Below are 18,449 nucleotides of genomic sequence, written 5' to 3'. Positions count from 1 at the left end.
GCACAGCACTTTGAGGATAAAGTCGCTCAGATTCGTCATGAATTGGACACCACCATTAATGCAGTTCCATTGGTAGAGGCGTTCAGAGCACCGTCTGGTCCAGTTTTATTGGATGAGTTCCAGTTACTGAGGCCTGAGTTGGTGGAGAATTTCTCCCCAAAACTTCGGGGGGCCGAGCGCCAACGTGTTTGGCCCCCCGAACAAGTTTCGGGGAGAAATTCTCCGCACCCCCCCACCCCCCGCACCCCCCCGGGACGGGACTTACCTTTCCCGAATGTCCCTCCTGGTGGCGGGTCCTGGCGGCGGTTCGTCGGGTCTTCGTCAAGGGCGGGGGCGGCAGCCGATCTTTCGACCGGCTGCTGCCGCCGCCATTCCAATAAAAGTAAAAAAAAAAAAAATGCCCCCGTGATAGGCTACGTGACGATTAACGTAGCCTATCATGGCTAGATTTGCAAAGTCAGCCGTGATAGGCTACGTAAATCGTCACGTAGCCTATCACGGGTGACTTTAAAAAAAAAAAAAAGCACGTACGGCTAATGGCGGCCCCCATAGGGAGCCGCCATTCACGTTCCTTATTTGGTCACTGTAGTCTACGTAAAGATTACGTAGACTACGGCGAAAATAAGGGCAACGCTATTATGTCACGTAGCCTCACATAACGCTATTATGTCATGTAGTAATCGTCACATAGCCTATCACGGGGGCGTTTGTTTTTTTTTAACTTTTTATTTCGCGACCGGGCGAGGCGAGGCGCCTCCTCCCCGGCCTGAATTTCGGCCGGGCGAGGCAGGAAGCCTTCCCCCCCCGGCCTGAACTTTGGGGGGAGAGCAGTGAAGCGCCTCCCCCCCACCGCGAAAAGCTGCGAGACCAGGTAAGTGGCTTTCGTGCACTCCTAGGCCTGAGGATGCGGACAAGGTGGGATGTGAGATGACCTCTGCTGGGAGAGGGACAGGGGGAGTGTGACCCTGTTGATTCTCCTACACCTCTCAGCGGCTTTTGATTTTACCATCGACCATGGTAGCCTTCTGGATAGGTTGTCTGGGTTAGGAGTTGGAGGCACTGCACTACAGTGGTTCCGCTCCTACTTGGATGGCTGATTCCAGAAGGTGGTGCTGGGGGATTATTGCTCTGTGCCTTGGCAATTGTGCCATGGGGTTCCACAGGGCTCTATTTTATCCCCCATGCTGTTTAATATCTACATGAAACCGCTGGGGGAGGTTATCCGGAGGTGTGGGCTGAGGTGCCATCAATATGCAGATGACACCCAGCTCTACCTCTCTTTCTCATCAAACCCAGGTGAGGCAGTGGCTGTTCTGAATCAGTGCCTGGGCACGGTAATGGACTGGATGAGGGCTAATAAACTGAAACTCAATCCAGACAAGACAGAGGTACTGTTAGTGGGTGGTTCGTCTGCCTGGCTAGGTGATATTCAACCTGTTCTGGAGGGGGTTGCACTCCCCCTAAAGGATGAGGTTCGTAGTTTGGGGGTGCTCTTGGATCCAGAACTGTCACTTGAGGCACAGGTGAACTCAGTGGCACGCAGCACTTTTTATCAGCTTAGGCTGGTATACCAACTACGCCCTTATCTGGACAGAGATAGCCTAGCTACAGTTATCCATGCTCTGATAACTTCTCATCTGGATTACGGCAATGTGTTATACGTGGGGCTGCCTTTGAAAACGGTCCGGAAACTTCAGCTGGTCCAAAATAGGGCAGCAAGATTGTTAATAGGGACTGGCCTGCGAGCTCATATTACGCCAGTACTTTTTCAGCTGCACTGGCTGCCAGTCCATTTCCGGGCCCGATTCAAAGTGCTGGTGTTAACATTCAAAGCCCTTAATGGCTTGGGGCCAGGTTACCTGAAGGATCGCCTCCTCCCAGATGTGCCTGCCCAGACCTTAAGATCATCGTCAGCGGCCCTTCTCCGTGAGCCCCTGCCAAAGGAAGTGAGGCGGGTGGCTACTAGGAGGAGGGCTTTCTCTGCTGTGGCACCCCGGCTCTGGAATGAGCTCCCTAGTGAGGTTCGCCTGGCATCTACATTGTATTCCTTTCAGCGTCAGGTGATGACCTTTTTATTTTCCCAGGCATTTTAGCATTTTAGCTTTCTAAATTTTTATCTTTTCTGGTTTAAATCTGTATTTTAAACTCCTGCACTGCTGCTAGTTTTTATTGTGGTTGTATTGTTGTATTGTGGTTTTAATGTTCTATATATTTTAAATTGTTTTATTGTGTGTTGTTTGGTTTTAATTTTTGTGAACCGCCCAGAGAGCTTCGGCTATTGGGCGGTATAGAAATGAAATGAAATAAAAAAATAAATAAACAAACGGAATGGAAGGTAAGTGTTCCGTCCATCCCTAGTCTGGAGAGATCCTTCTGGAGCTCTTCACAGTCCCTTTTTGTTTTAACCACCCTAAATAATTTGATGTCATCAGCAAACTTGGCTACCTCACTACTCACTCCTTATTCCAGATCATTTATGAACAAGTTGAAAAGCACTGGTCCCAATACAGATCCCTGTGGAACCCCATTGTTTACATCCCTCCACTGGGAGAATTTACCATTTATTCTACTCGCTGCTTTCTGTTCTTTAAGTAGGGATGTCAGAGAATTCTGCCATGGATCTCAGTGAGGCCGAATGCCAGTGCATTCCGCCCCCCAAAATCCATGGCGGAACAAAGCCCCCCGCCCCACCACCCCGCGAAAGGCACGTGAAACTAGGGATGTACGAAAGTCACTTACCTTTGCGGAGCTTGGATTCACGGTGGGGGGGAGGCGCTCGATCCCTCCCCCCGGAATCCTCCCTGGGCCGGCTCCACTCCACAGCAACTCCGTGGAGCCACTGGCCAGGGCCGTCCGCAGCCAGAGTTCCGGCCGTGGATGGGCTGCTGTAGATGAAAATGGCGGCCGCTGTAGCAGCCGCCATTTGCGTCCTGCGAAGCTGCCGTGATAGGCTACGTAAGTATTTACATAGCCTATCACGGCTATGATGAGTCAGTGCGGATGGCAGCTCCGTTTCGCGTACCTTTCGTGGGCTGGGGGCGCGGGGGCTTTGTTCCGCCACGGATTTCGGGGGGCTGAATGCACCGGCATTTGGCCTCACCAAGATCCGTGGCAGAATTCTCTGACATCCCTACGCGAAACTGAACACTTACCTGGTGCCATTCGTGCTGCTCTGCGAATGGCGGCCACATCTTTGGCCGCCATTCGCTTCCCCATTTTTGCCATGATAGGCTACGTAAATACTTACGTAGCCTATCACGGCTAATACAGGGACACCATTTGCGTCCCTACGGAGGCCGTGATAGGCTACATAAATATTTATGTAGCCTATCACGGCAAAAAAAGCGAATGCAAATGGCGGCCACCTTAGCCACCGCCATTTGTGCCCACAGGCTCCGCACGCCTGCGAATGCACCCGGCCGGTGGCTCCACAGAGTTGCCATGGAGCGGAGCTGGCCAGGTTAGGATTTCAGAGGGAGGTGACGAGCGCCTCCCCCCCACCGCGAATTACCCCTTTCAAAAAGGTAAGTGACTTTCACACATCCCTATCTTTAAGCAGTTGCTGATGGATAAGTTGACCTCTCCTCTTATTCCAAGACTGCTAAGGTCGCTCAGGAGTCTTTGGTGAGGGATTTTATCAAAATCTTTTTGGAAGTCCAATTAAATAGTGTGTACTGGATCACCCCTGGCAACATGTTTACTGACACTCTCAAATAACTCGAAAAGGTTAGTCAGACATGAATAACCTTTGCAGAAGCCATGTTGATTCTTTTTTAGCAGGGCTTGTCCTTCTATATGCCTACTAAAATTTTATATTTAATAATGCTTTCGGCCAATTTACCTGGAGCAGATGTTAAGTTAAGGGGCCTGTAATTTCCCAGATAGGCCCCTGGATCCCTTTTAAAAACTTGTGTTACACTGGGCATTCTTCCTTTTAAAAACTGGTGTTAACACTGGACATTCTCCCTTTTTAAAATCTGGTGTTACACTGCCTTCTGTTACAGAGGCTGACCTTAGGGACATGTTACATGTTTTTAATAGAAGATCAGCAATTTTTGTTAAGGATCAGCAATTTCCTATTTGAGTTCTTTAAGAATGTTAGGATGGATACCACATGGGCCTGAAGATTTAGTGACTTTCAGTTTTTCAATAACATTGAGAACTTCATCTTTTGTCACCACAATTTGCCTCAGTTCCTCAGACTCCCTTCCTGAAAACATGACTTTAGGCACAGATATCTGTCCTACATCTCCTGCAGTGAAGAAAGATAAAAAGAATTCATTCAGCTTTTCTGCAACCTCCTTATCCTATTTTAGTACTCCTTTAACTCCATTGTCATCCAATGGTCCAACTGCTTCCTTGGCTGTTTTCCTGCTTCTGATATATTTTAACTATTCTGTATTGTTGGCCTGTTATTGTTAGGCCTGTAATTGTTAGTGACATGCTCCACAAAATGCTTTTCTTTTTTTCTTTTGTGCGTCTCTTATTGTCTAATTGCATCTCCTTTCTACATGTTTGTGCTCCCTGTTGTTTTCATTTGGGCAAGACTTCCATTTTCTGAAGAAAGCCTTCTCTCTAATAGCTTCCTTGACAATGCAAGTTAACTATGCTGGCAACCTTTTGGTCTTGGTGCTACTTTCCCTAACCTGTGGTATACTGGACTTCTATTATTGTAGTTTTGAGTAACCTCCAAGTATTTTGAAGGGATTTAAGCTTCTTGACACTCCCTTTCAACTTCCTTCTTACCAGTTCCATCATTTTAGAGAAGTTTCCTTACTTGAAGTCAAATGGACTTCCTTGGAAATTTTCAGCTTAAATGTGATAGCACTGTGGTCACTGTTTCCAATTGGTTCAACAACATTCACATCTTGTACTAGGTCCTGGGCGACACCACTTAGAATTAAATCCAGGGTCACCTCCCCTCTGGTTGGTTCCATGGCCAACTGTTTCAAGGCACACTTGTTTAGGGCATCAAGAAATTTAACCTCTTTGTCATAGGGATGGTGGAGAATTTCTCCATGAATCTCCGGGAGGCCGAAAGCCAACGCATTCGGCCCCCCGAAATTGGTGGGGAAATTCTCCGCCCCCCCGCGCCTCCCCGGGATGGGACTTACCTCTGTCGAATGTCCCTCTTGGCGGCGGGTCCCGGCGGCGTTTCGGCAGCGTTTCGGTGGGGGCAGGGGTGGCCGCCACCGCCATTTCCCCGTAAAGTTAAAAAAAAAACACGTGGTAGGCTACGTAACGATTTACGTAGCCTATCATGGCTGGATTTTCAAAGTCAGCCGTGATAGGCTACTTAAATCGTTACGTAGCCTATCACTTTTTTTTTTCAATTTACTTTTTTATTTCATGGCTGGGGAGATGGGGCGCTCCCCCCGGCCTGAATTTCGGCGGCGAGGGATGGGGCGCCTCCCTCCCGGCCTGAATTTCGGCTGGGAGGGGTGGGGCGCCTCCCCCCTGCCAAGAATTTTGGGGGGAGAAACGGAGCGCATCCCCCCCACCGCAAAGCAAGCTGCGGGACCAGGTAAGGGACTTTCGTCCATCCCTACTTTGTCATGACTGGAATATGCACTTATCCAGTCAATGTGGGGGTAATTGAAATTACCCATTATTACAACACGACCGCATTTGGAGGCCTCCCTGATTTCATTTTCCATCTCAAGATTACCATGAACATTCTGGTCTGGGGGATGATAGCATGTTCCTAGTACTAAATCAGTTCTGGAGCCTGATATTGTCACCCTCAGTGCTTCTGTAGATGAGTCTGCCCCTATTAGGTTTTATAGTCTGCTTGACATTAGGCCCTCTAACGTACAGAGCAACACCTCCTCCAGTACGCCCTTCCCTGAACTTCCTATGGAGTTTATATCCAGAGATGACTGTATTCCACTGGTTCTCTCCATTCCACCAGGTGTCCATAAGGCCCACTATATCTAGGTTCTTCTTTAAGTACGTTGTTTAAAAATAAGCTATCAGAATCCAATTATAGATGTATCTTCATGTTGGCCAGTGGATATTGGGAGCATGTTTGTGACTTTTAAGCAATTTATTTATGGCATTAATAAAGTATTTTTTGACATTTCAATATTCCTATCTAATTAAAAATACTTCTATTAAAAAGTAAAAATTCCTTTTCTAAGGATTATCCAGCTGAACAAAGCATTAACATGTTTACAGTTCTTGCCATCTGAAAAGTGTTCTCTGAGTAGCCAACCACAGTATATTTCTAACACCTAGACATTATTGCATTATGTGTCGATGCTTTTAATTGAGAATAGCCTGCCCCCCTTGATATGCCCACTCCATAATCTACTCCTTTCGCTGGAAAGGCTAAAATTTCAGGTCAGACTCTGAAACCTGGCAACTCTAAAACATTTCACAGAATAGAATAATAGAATGAAGGCACTGCTGTGCAGGTATGACAATTAGATCACAATCCAGAGACCTTCTTTAGATCACATTCCAGTGGGACATTTGACCTTCTCTGCTGTCCCTTTGGATAGGAGCCCTCTATCAATTTGCATTGCAAACTATTTCTGAAACTCTCCTGGTTACAAAGTGGCATGTCATGCAGGTCAAGAAGATATTGTTTTTGATTTGTTTCAAGTCAAAGGCCTGAATACACAGTGCTTTCCCTCTCCACATGAAGATAAATACATATTCTTTTTGTTAGTGAAAGACATGGGTTTGGAAAATGGGATATCTGCTTTTAAAAAATGCTGTATCTAGAGATGCTGTTGAATACAAGGAAAGATCAGTATGGGATCTGGATTTGCCCAGCTTGTAATGCCACCCTGACCCCTCAATCCTTCTCTGGTTTGGATCATAAACATAGTCAGAGAAGAACTACTTGGCCCTACATGACCTAGTGGTGGGGGTGGCAAATGTAGCAATGATGGTTGTAGAAGCAAGGAGAAATCTGGAACTCTCATAGGCAGGGTGACCACTTGTCAGACACATTAGAGATATAGGGGCCATATAGTTTTATTGTATTTTTAGCGATCAGACATCATTCCATTTCAATACATTCAATGTAAAATATATAAATACATACTAAGGATGCAATCCTATCCAGATAGGGGGCCGCCTCCGACCTCGGAGGCAACTGCCTATCCAATGCAGGGCAGAAGAAGCACGGAGAGGATCGCTCCCTCTGCGCTTCTCCTGCTCTGCATTTTCTGCTAGACAGCTGATTTTCTGCTAGACAGCCATGTAAAGGACCCACAAGCTTCTGTGACTGACCAAATCACGAGTGTGCAATAAATTGCTTATGCAGAGACACCCTTTGCCTTGGTCTTTCAGCTCTATATTGTAATGCATCAAGACAGAAATCATACAGATACAGGTTCATTAATCAGTTGCTATGGACACTTAATGAATTCTGCCTGACACATCCAGAGAAGGCATAATTCAATACTCTACTGTAGTACATATCTGATCAGAAAACCAACAGGTTCAGCTTTTCTGATCACTTCCTAGACTTGCAAATTATGAGCTGCAGTCTATAAATGCCATGCTGCTATGGATTGGGAAGTGATAAGTTAGTAAGGCTGCAATCCTATACACACTTTCCTAGGAGTAAGTTGTATTTAATTCAGTGGGGCTTACTTTTGAGTAGACTTGGCAAAGATTCAACAGGTGCAGCTTTCAAAATCACTAGATATATACCAACACTATAAGACCATGTGTGTAATTTTTGAACAGATGTAGCAGTTAAATGGTTGGTCTCATCACTGCTGTAGTTCTTTAAAAATAAATAAATAAATAAATAAATGCAATATATCACAATTATATATACAGTTTGGATCTTTTCTTGATATAAATACTGTAAGATGCTGATGAGAAAGTTCTTTGTGGCTGTACATACTTGGCATCCAGTGCCTCCTTATACATATAAAAAGAGTTGTGCATGATAATTACAAAACATACTTTAGTCAACACATGTTTCACACTAATAATTCAAAGCTCATACAATTCTGCTTTAAAACTGAATTCAGTCTTACCAACTCTAAAAGTGAGGAGGTAGTCCCCATCAGCCTGGCATGTGAATTAGAACTAGCACCACAGTTGAAAATATTCACGTTAGAGTGATGTATTGCAATTAAGTATCCGCTAAGCTACTTGGAAATGTACAGGAAAGTGCCAAAATTGATTTAATACCAAAAGAAAATTGTCAGTTTATTATTTTGAAGTGGAATGATATAATCTGTGATTAGCATTCAGTATCAAAATGGCAGGGTTTTTTTTTTAAAGACCTGTTAAGTGTGTTTAATACAGCAGCTGAACCCGCACCCCTACCCCAAGAACTTGAAATAGATTCAGTTAAATCTATTCATAACAACTACAGTTCACATGGACAGATACAAGGGCATACAATTCCTTTCAAGCAACAACAACAACAACAACAACAACAACAACAACGAGAATCTATGTGTCCTGCAAGTCTGAAATTGTACTGAAGGAGTGTCCCCTCCCCGCAACCTTAAACTATAGATTCTTATTACACCTTTTCAAGAAGTGCATACCTAACAGGCTATTGATTTGGATCTGAAGGACACAGTGTTTATTATGTAGGAAAACATTGCTGGGAACAAGCATGAGGAATTAATGATAGCTTTGTAAGTGTCCATGCTGTGGAACTAAACCATTGGGACACCTGTCAATCTGTATGATAATAATAAAATAGCTCCAAACTTTATGAAATCAGTGATGTGAAAACACATTAATTTTCCTGAGCTAAATATGATTTTTCAAAGAGGCAAAGCAAGATGTTTACCAACATTATTAATACCTCTGCTTGTTTAACTGTAATTTAATATATGTCTACATAGTTTAAATCTACATACAAAGCACAAACGCCCCCATTATTTTCTAAATGTCTTTTTAAATAAAAAAGGACAGCTATCCCTCCTCTTTTGTAGTTTTCTAAATAACATACTGATTTTTTTAAAAAAACAATGCTGATACTTTACCCAGAATTTGACTTCAATCCAGTGATTGTTTTGCACATCTAGTGGCCCAAGACAGATGTGTGTTTACAATCCTGTTTGAACTGTGCATTATTGAAATTAACTACACTAGAGAAACCAGTGGCCAGAACTAAAGACATTTTCCATATACTTGATCTATTAGACATATTGCACAATACATTTTAAAAACAAGTCAATATATAAAACTGATCTTAGTATATTCAGTAGATCATGACATTCTATGATCCAGATATGAAATCTGACTTTGTATAAAGAACAAACGAAAAAGATCTTTAGGACAGCTCCCAATTTAAAATCAACATAAAAACTGCACTAGAAAAGTTAAAAGAAATGTTTATCATTATACAATTTTGATTTGCAGCTTAATAGAGAACAGGAGGAATGTTATTCAACACCAGACAAAGGTGCTATCAAACTGCAGTTTATACATTTAGTACCCGAATGCATTTGCTTTATATCCAAACCTCTTTCTCATGAAGACTAAAATTTAACTTTTAAAAGCTGAGGTTCCCTAAGCTTCTAGACATTCATGGGGTGTGTGTGTAGCCTGTTGGGGGGAACTGGAGGACCAAAAATGGCCCCCAGACCTCCTACAGTTGCCCACCCGTATTCTATGAAGATCCCAAGGCTATAATAATATTTTTTTTTAACACTCCCTCTCTGCCCACAACAGCGTAACTAGGAATTTGCAGACTGTGATTCAGATTATCTCATTTTGATAGCATTTTTATTTCGCAAGGAAACTTGGCAAATAAAATCTTTTCCCTATATCATGTGGCAAATATTTGATATAATATATGCACCTACAGATGTACATTATAAAATTTACTGGAGAAATATGCCTACCGTTTTCCTCATCTGATTTATTGTCATTGTCAGAGTCAGTCAGGGTAAGGGCAGAATTCTCACGGCTTGACAGACCGGAACTGCGCCTGGATTTAATCCCTCTCCCCCACAGTCGTATGGCATGCTCTGGAGACACTCCTCCCTCTGTATCTGAGTCAGCATCAGACCCAGTGCTGAGGGAATAGCCTTGATGAAGTATTCCTATGTCTGAGCAGTAGCCACTTCGGTGGGGAGAGGGCTCACAAATTCCTAGTTCAGCAAGGGTGAAGTTAGTTCCTAGGAAAATAGGAAGGACAAAGGAGAATTAAAACTCAAAAATGCTTTTAAATTTAAACGTAAATTTATTTGAAAAGAAAGTAACAGACCTTTTTACCTTCCCATTCATGCAGAACATAGTATGTATAGAACTAGGTTGTGGAGATATTGGCAAAACTGTTCAGACAGAACAATATAGTAAACAACATGTATGAAAAAAGTGTTCCCAGGAATTGCGCAAATACCTCAGTAAAAGCCGGTGGACACCTAACTGGTAAGGTGTCACTTTCATGGTTACTTGTAACACTATTCTCTTTTGTAGAAATTTTAAAAACGATTGACTTCAATGAATAATGTAAGAACATAATTAGCCAATAATAGTTGATAAAGTGCTTCTGCATATATTACATGATATCCCTTGATTGCAAGAAATTAGCAGCTGCAACCTTAATACTAACAGAGAATAGACAGAATTTATTAGAGACAAGCAAATATCTCCCCAGGTAAGAATGATATCTAACAGAACAACTGACAACTATCCTGAGGTTAATTTGGCCCAGGATATGTAGTGTAAAAATGTGATAGGTACTGAAGATCAAAAATTTCACCTGATTTACAAATTTACTGTGAAGAATGCATAACTAGTAGGACTTATTATAAGTTACTATTATTGAAGGTACACCTTGGTAGGAAAGTGTCTTCTCTTAAAATATTTATAAAATATTTATCCCATTACATTTCTATGTTTTCCAACACATAATATATGTGTATGTATACATAGTTCTATACCATGTATCTTTATACATTCACAGACATCAACTGAATAGTTAATACAGACATCTGTTTTGACATGACTCTAATAAACCTTTTCTGGGTTGACCTGCACCTTGAAATTAATCAGCACCAAGGCTAAAGATTTTCACATTATTTGTTAGTTATTAGGCTATTCTGTATTTAGGTATATTTTTTTTCCATTTACACATGGCACATGAAAATTGGATTGCTCATCTTTGCAACGTGGAGTGTATAGAAAGACACTGTAAAGAAGATTCAAAAGAAGAGAAAGCATATTTTTTACTTGGACAATCCGTATTCAAAATATAGTATGGGAGCCTTAGAGTTACACAGATAACTATTAAAGAAAACAAAATAAATGTTTTTGTACTACAATTCCAAGGTTGGAATCTAAGGAGTTACTTAGGCATATGGAAAGAGCATGTGCTAGCCCACTATATAATTATTTTTTATTTAAAAAGCTGTATCACATTAGGCAGTATCCAACACCACCTGTGCAATAGAGGGACAACGGAAAACTAATAGACTGCAGCAATTGGAAATGAGCAAAACACTCATTTCCAAAACAGGTCAGGTCAGCAGAACAGCACCATTTTTTTTTAGTTCAAAAGAGTGGCTCTGGTTTTTGGAGCTCAAATCTCACCTCCACCTTTTACTAGGGATGTACGAAAGTCACTTACCTTTAACGAAATTTGATTCGCGATGGGGGGGAGGCGCTCCGTCCCTCCCCCCAAAATTCTGGCCAGGGGGAGAGGCGCTCTGTCCCTCCCCCCCGAAATTCTGGCCAGGGGGGGAAGCGCTCCGTCCCTCCACCCCCAAATCCTGGCTGGCCGGTCCTGCAAATGGCGGCGGCCATAGCCGTCGCCGTTTGCGTTCCTGCAGTCCCTGCAGTCAGCCGTGATAGGCTACGTAAATGTTTACATAGTCTATCAGGGCTGAGTAAAAAAAAAAAAAGTGCGTACGCAAATGGCGGCGCCCATGGGCGCCGCCATTTGCATTCCTTATTTTGGCATGTCTTAGTCTACGTAAACATTTACGTAGACTACAGCGAAAATAAGGGGAACACAAATAGCGTAGCATCTACGCTATTTGCATTCCCCTTATTTTCGCCGTAGTCTACATAAATGGTTACCTAGACTAAGACATGCCAAAATAAGGAATGCAAATGGCGGCGCCCATGGGTGCCGCCATTTGCATACGCACTTTTTTTTTTTTACTCAGCTGTGATAGGCTACGTAAACATTTACGTAGGCTATCACGGTGTTTTTTAAAATTTAGCCATGATAGGCGACGTAAATCTTTACGTAGCCTATCACATTTTTTTGTTTTGTTTTTTTAAAAAAACTTGGAAATGGCGGCGGCGGCAGCCGGTCAGAAGACCGGCCGCCGCAGCCGCTGCCATCGAACCGCCACCGGAGCCGCCGCCGGAGCCGCTGCTGCCAGGAAGATTCGCTGAAGGTAAGTCCCGTCTGGGGGGGGCGGGGGGGCAGACCGTTTCGCCACCGATTTCAGGGGGCCGAATGCGCTGGCATTCGGCCGCCCCGAGATTCGTGGCAAAATTCTCTGACATCCCTACTTTTTACTTAGGTTCTTGGGCAAGTCACTTTTCTTTTAGCCTCAGCAGTTTCTCTTCTGGCAAATTAGTAGCTGGCTAAGCTGACCACAGCAGCCATTTTACGAATGGGCAAGCCCATCAAAAGCTATTTTATGAGAGCACCCACAACACCCTCTAAATTCCAAATGTGCGCACTGTTCCAAAAAGGTTGGGGACCTCTGCCATATCTGGTTTTATTTACTTAAAAAGTTATACTTTTTTGAAGTTATACTTTTTGAGACTTATTTTGAAGTCTCAAATAAGATTGGGAAAAAAATAAAATTTAAAAACTCATTCTGTACTCTTCCAAAATCAAATGGAAAGGAATTATTTATTTTAAGAGAAATGCATCTCAATTAATTATCTCCATGTCTCATGCAAAGTGTTACAGTATGCATATGAAGAAGAAATAATTCTGCTGAGCATTATATACATGTTTCTTAAGAATTAAGTCCTAGTGTATTAATTGAGATTTCCTCCCAGGTAAGCAAGCAGCCCCCATGCACTCCTCAAATCTGCTCTGGAAAACTGTAGGACTGCCCAGGGCAGATTTGGGGGGTTGTAGGGGTGCAGCGAAGACAGCAAGTGTATATTTTGTTGCATGAGTGGAGATCTGCTCATGGTAGATTGGGTGTAGTCCTTGCACCAAGCCCACAAATCATATGGAAGTACAGTTATTACCACTTTCGCCTAGACAAAGCCAATTTAAAATGTTTTGTGAGAATTAAATAAAACCATTTCAGGTTTTGGTCAAAATGTATTATAACGTTCCTTTCCTTGCTTAAGATTCATAACACTAATTAGGGTTGCTGACTTCATTTTCTCCGGATCCTTGAACATGTCCCCATGGAGGAGGTGGAAGTCAGGAGGTGAGTGGCTCTAGGGGTCAGAGCCCTTATGCAATCTGGCAGAGGTGACAGGACAGGACTAATGCATAAATACATTTTAAACCAAAAGGTACCATTTAGAAGACATTTATTATATTTTACAGTATGAAAGCATTGAGAATGAGATAAGCAATTTTGCAAAACAGTGAATACACACATCATGGAATTCTGTGTGTGACCATAATTTGTTCATCTTTAATCGTCTCATTTCAAATCAGGGAAACACTGAGATTGAGAAATAAATGGCTTTCCAAAATCAGACAATAGATTCCTGCCCGGGAATCCTAAAACAAAACACTTGGAATAGGGGACACAAGGTTGCAATGAGGAAGAGAATCCTCCTGCAAGATCGAATGATAGCCTACATACACTGGAAGTTTTGTGTTGCAGGCAGGTACCAAGATTGCTATGCTAGCCATGGAAGCTGCAAAGAGGCAAAGGACATACATAAGCTTCCAGCTGCAGCAGTTTCTTCCCCACCTGCCTCCTTTCCAAGCTGGCTTGTTTAACGAAGGAAGCCCAAGATGCTCTATTACCCTCTTCTAATGCCACTGTTGGGATTAGCACCCCATTTCAAGGATGGTCTACAACATACAAATGGTGTGCATACCATTTGTTTATTTATTTATACCAAGGAAATAAATACATTGAGCTTTGTGCACATTTCAATTGTCAAATACGTTGCTACTAGTGTGTTTAGGATTTAAGAAGGTATAGAAGTTTAAAATGTTTGAGAAACAGTGCTATAAGATAGGTCATTGTTATTATTTCCATTTTGCTGTTGGGGGCTGAGGCTGCAGTAGAGTGGCTTGCCTATGGCAAGAAGATAAATGACACTGGAAAAGCAAAAAGGTTCTCCCCCACCCTTGATATGCATGAAGGAGTAAATAATATGCAAATATTCAATACTGTGTATTGTGTACTGTGGCCCAAGGATGTATAATAACTAATTAGGGTTTTACTTTTACTAGAGCTTGGCCCCAGAATATATTTTGAATACAAATGCAGGGTCTTCGGATATATGTATAAAGCAGCATGCTATTCCTTCACCAGTAAGCAACCATAACCTACACAGAAAATGTATTTTTCTTAGATGTTATCTCTCTCAGGTATATTCCTCTACCAGCATCCCATCATCAGATTTAACATTTCAATTTACACTATGACACTATATACATACATCTGCAGTCTCTGTTTATATCTCTACTCCTGTTACATTTATAATTTCGAATACTGCAAATCCTAAACTGGTAGGCTTTGACCTCTCTCTCTCTCTCTCTCCCTCTCTCATTCTCTGTCTATATGTTTCTGTCCACACGTTTACTTCCTCCTAATTACTTTTATGTCACACAGCTTCTTTCTCAGGACCTAAGTACATGTTATGTTAATAGTGTGGCTTACAGCCCTGTCAGGCTTCTTTTTATTTTAATTCTAGGAGCAGAATAGGTGATTTTCACTGGGGTCACAGCTGGGAAGGGAAGGGTTAAACCACCCATTCCTGTGGCCCCAAATAAATCCTCCCCCCCTTACCACAGTTAAATAAAAAAGAACCCTGAGTTGGCTGCAGGACATGCCATTAATGTAGTTAGGTCCTCAGACTGCTTTATATCCCTCCCTCAGCTCTGTTTCCCTGATCCTGTGTAATGCTCTATGGAGGGAAACTGATAAAGGACTACTCTGTCAGAATCAGGTTCCTTTATCAGCTTTCAAATGAAAAGCAACAAATAGTTACAGGGATAGAGTCAGTAAACTCCTTGACAGTTACCAACTCTTGTTTCTAACAGTAATGTATTTTCATTTCAGCTTCATGAAATTTGGTAAAAAAAACCCTCCTCATGGTTTAATGTTTTGTTTTTAATTTATTATATGAGGTTTAAACTAATTGGAAATATACACATGGGTCAAACATGTGCCATACTAACAATACACTGGATTGTAAAAAGATGTCTGTAAAGGTGCCTTGCTATTTAGAAATTGAAGGGCGTTATGAAGCTATAATGAAAAATAGTATGTGCTTTAGTGATCCTGAAATCAACATTTCCAACAAGAACAGTGTTGTTTAAAATGTATTCTTGTATCTTGGTAACAAAAGCAAACATGAATACAATCAAATTTGGAATGTATTAACTTAAATAAGCTGTTTTACACATGCAATACAATATTTTAATGATAAGTTATAGAATTTAATAACCTTTAAATGCCCAGACTCTAATTAGCATTTTGTTTTGATGTAAAAAAAAGTGTAACACTTGATGCCAGAAATGAACTTAATGAACATTCTCTATGTGATCACTGCAACTATAATGAAAGGGACGAAGAGATAAAGAACTTGCTTTTTCAGACATTTCTGCTTTTTGGAAATTAAATGCTTGGCAAAACACACATGGCTCTCAGAGATAAGAAGATAACTATTCAAACAAACTGAAATACGTAACAGAACGGAAACATTGCCATTTGACCCAAGCCAGAAGCTCTCTTATTCCAGCATTCAGTATAATGCCGAGTAACGTGTCCACAAAGATCAAGTTGGCATATATCAAGAAGTATGAAATGCCCATTGTTAATTCTACACTCCAGCTAATTTCAGTTCTCTGTGTATATAATCTATATATAATCATGTGCATTACTTGTAATTAGGTGGAGGTTTTTTATAAATTGTACTTGTAAATTGCTCTTTGTAAGTACTGAAATTATACACAATAGGCAGGGTCTATAATTTTTGGCTGGCAATGTTTGGGTGCCACAACTTGAAGGCACCACAAGGGCCTTTGCACAGCAGCATCAAAGACCCTCCCCCAAAGGAAAGACCAGTGGGGAGTGTGCCAGTTTGGCCAACATTGCTGGAAGGTGCTCCCACTCCCAGCGCTTTCCTGCAGTGGCACCCAACATCCCTCCTGAATGGGGATAGAACATTTTCCTTCCATTAACTTCCTTATGATCAGTGGTGTAGCGGAGCCAGGCCTAGCAGAGAGGCAGTGCTGCTATTTTTTTTATTAGCAGGGACACCGATGTCATCTGTGACCCCACTCAGAATTCCGTGTTCCCTTTAGGCTTAGCTGCAATCCTCAGAATACCTTGGGGGAGAGGGGATGAATTTTCTCCTCAGAATACGGAGGGGGGGGGAATGAATTTTCCTAGAAACAACACATTGTTCCTTGTTGTAATGTAAAGTATTTTGGGGTGGCCTGGTCCTGAATGGGCAATTAAGACTCATCCACTTTACAAAAGACCTATTCCTGATGGAGATGAAAACTGCGGATTTAATTTAATTTAAAGCATTTGTATCCCACCCTATATCATGAAGATCTCAGGGCAGTGTACAAGATCTCAGGGTGGTGTACAATGTGGCTATGAGGACTGCCATAATGAGTGCTTGCACTTCAAAATTTACTGCAACACTTCTGCTTAAGATAGCTTAAGAATCCAAACCTGATTTGAGAAATCTACCCTCCCCCTAGCAGCCCCCTGCACTTGATCCTGAATTGTTCAGAAGGGCTCCTGGGCCTCCAAAGAGTCTTGGAGTGGGAGGCAGGAGGAGGAGCTGGGTTTCCATGAACTATTTAAGCCAACCTATCTAAGAATTGAAACCACTGGTTTTTTACTTAAATTTGAACATCATTATAGAAAACTAAATCTCCTAGAAAAGGGTTAAGGATTTTTATTTAGAAGTTAATACATCTAGACTGATGAGACCTGATAAAGAATCGATAAGTCAATCACGCTACAAAAAATTGTAAATGAAACAACTTTTCTAAAGAAATGTTTATTTTTCTAAAGAAAAATGAAGCTCGTGCCCCCAAGGTTTTCCGTAGCCTATTATTAAAAAAGAAAAATGCACTTATATTAGCACCACCAGACTGTAACAGAAGCCAGGAATGAATGCTTAACTAAGGATAAGCTTCCAGTTTCCTGGAATCTATATGTTTTCTCTAGCATGAGAAAAAACAGAATCATATTTAGAGTAACTTCAGTCATGTTCAATAGGGCATTTTCTTTTCTGTTTTAATGGGGGGTCAAAAATGTCATGAAATTCAATTAGACATTTCCTGTTTCTTATCTAGTTTGGCCCTAAAACAGTCCCATGAAATGTAGAGATTTTCCTTCCTGCTGATGGTTGCTGTGGCAAGTGGCATCATGGACAAGATCAGATCATTCCAGTACCATTGCATGGCTAAACATGTCAGGCTACCAAGGAAAGTTGTATTTTTTCATTTACTTTTTTTTTTTTTCAGAACTGGAAAGTTAGTATGGATTTTATAAAAGGCATAAGCAATATTAGAACAAAATTATTTTACCACTGCAAGAAAGGAAACAATTTAAAACTGAGATCCTTCCCATTATTTAAAGGTTTTATTCTAAAGAAATGTATTTTGTTTTTTAAAAAGGGTATAGTATAATTTTATTCATCACACATATGACTTGTCAGACTTAACATGAACAAAATCTACGGCTTATAAACTTTCACAAATGCAGCATCCTTCATTTTGTTGTTGTTGTTGTTCAGTCGTGAAGTCATGTCTGACTCTTCGTGACCCCATGGACCATAGCACGCCAGGCCTTCCTGTCCTGCGCTCTCTCCCGGAATGTTCTCAAGTTCATATTCACTGCATCGGTGATGCTATCTAGCCATCTCATCCTCTGCCGTCCCCTTCTCCTTTTGCCTTCAATCTTTCCCAGCATCAGGGTCTTTTCCAGGGACTTTTCTCTTCGCATTAGGCGGCCAAAATATTTCAGCTTCAGCTTCAGTATCTGTCCTTCCAATGAGCACTCAGGGTTGATTTCCTTTAGGATGGACTGATTTGACCTCCTTGCAGTCCAGGGGACTCGTAAGAGTCTTTTCCAGCACCACAGTTCGAAAGCATCATTTCTTCGGTGCTCAGTCCAGCTCTCACAGCTAGGGATGGCGGAGAATTCCGCCACGGATTTCAGTGAGGCTGAATGCACTGGCATTCGGCCCCCCAAAATCCGTGGCGGAACGGCCTGCCACCACCCTGCCCCACCCCCCGGGACGAGACTTACCTGGGGCGGATGTTCCAGACGGCAGTGGCTCCAGCGGCGGCAGTGGCAGCTGGTCTTCTGACC

At 42.1% G+C, this 18,449-nt stretch overlaps 1 protein-coding gene across 1 annotated transcript in view; it reads right to left on the bottom strand.

Annotated features, from left to right (window-relative positions):
* Positions 1-18,449, bottom strand: part of TENM2 (teneurin transmembrane protein 2) — a 1,208,485-nt gene that overhangs the window by 1,103,931 nt on the left and 86,105 nt on the right. The window contains exon 2 of the mRNA XM_084838625.1: positions 9,837-10,112. Within this exon, the coding sequence (XP_084694751.1) occupies positions 9,837-10,112 (276 nt within the window). The remainder of the gene's footprint in view (positions 1-9,836; positions 10,113-18,449) is intronic.

The sequence above is a fragment of the Heloderma suspectum genome, chromosome 2 (assembly GCF_057233095.1).
Source record: "Heloderma suspectum isolate Gila_16-S chromosome 2, 16-S_ref, whole genome shotgun sequence".
Classification (NCBI taxonomy): Eukaryota; Metazoa; Chordata; class Lepidosauria; order Squamata; family Helodermatidae; genus Heloderma; species Heloderma suspectum.
The sequence above is the reverse complement of the archived record's forward strand: the minus strand, read 5'-3'. Positions and strand labels throughout refer to the sequence as shown.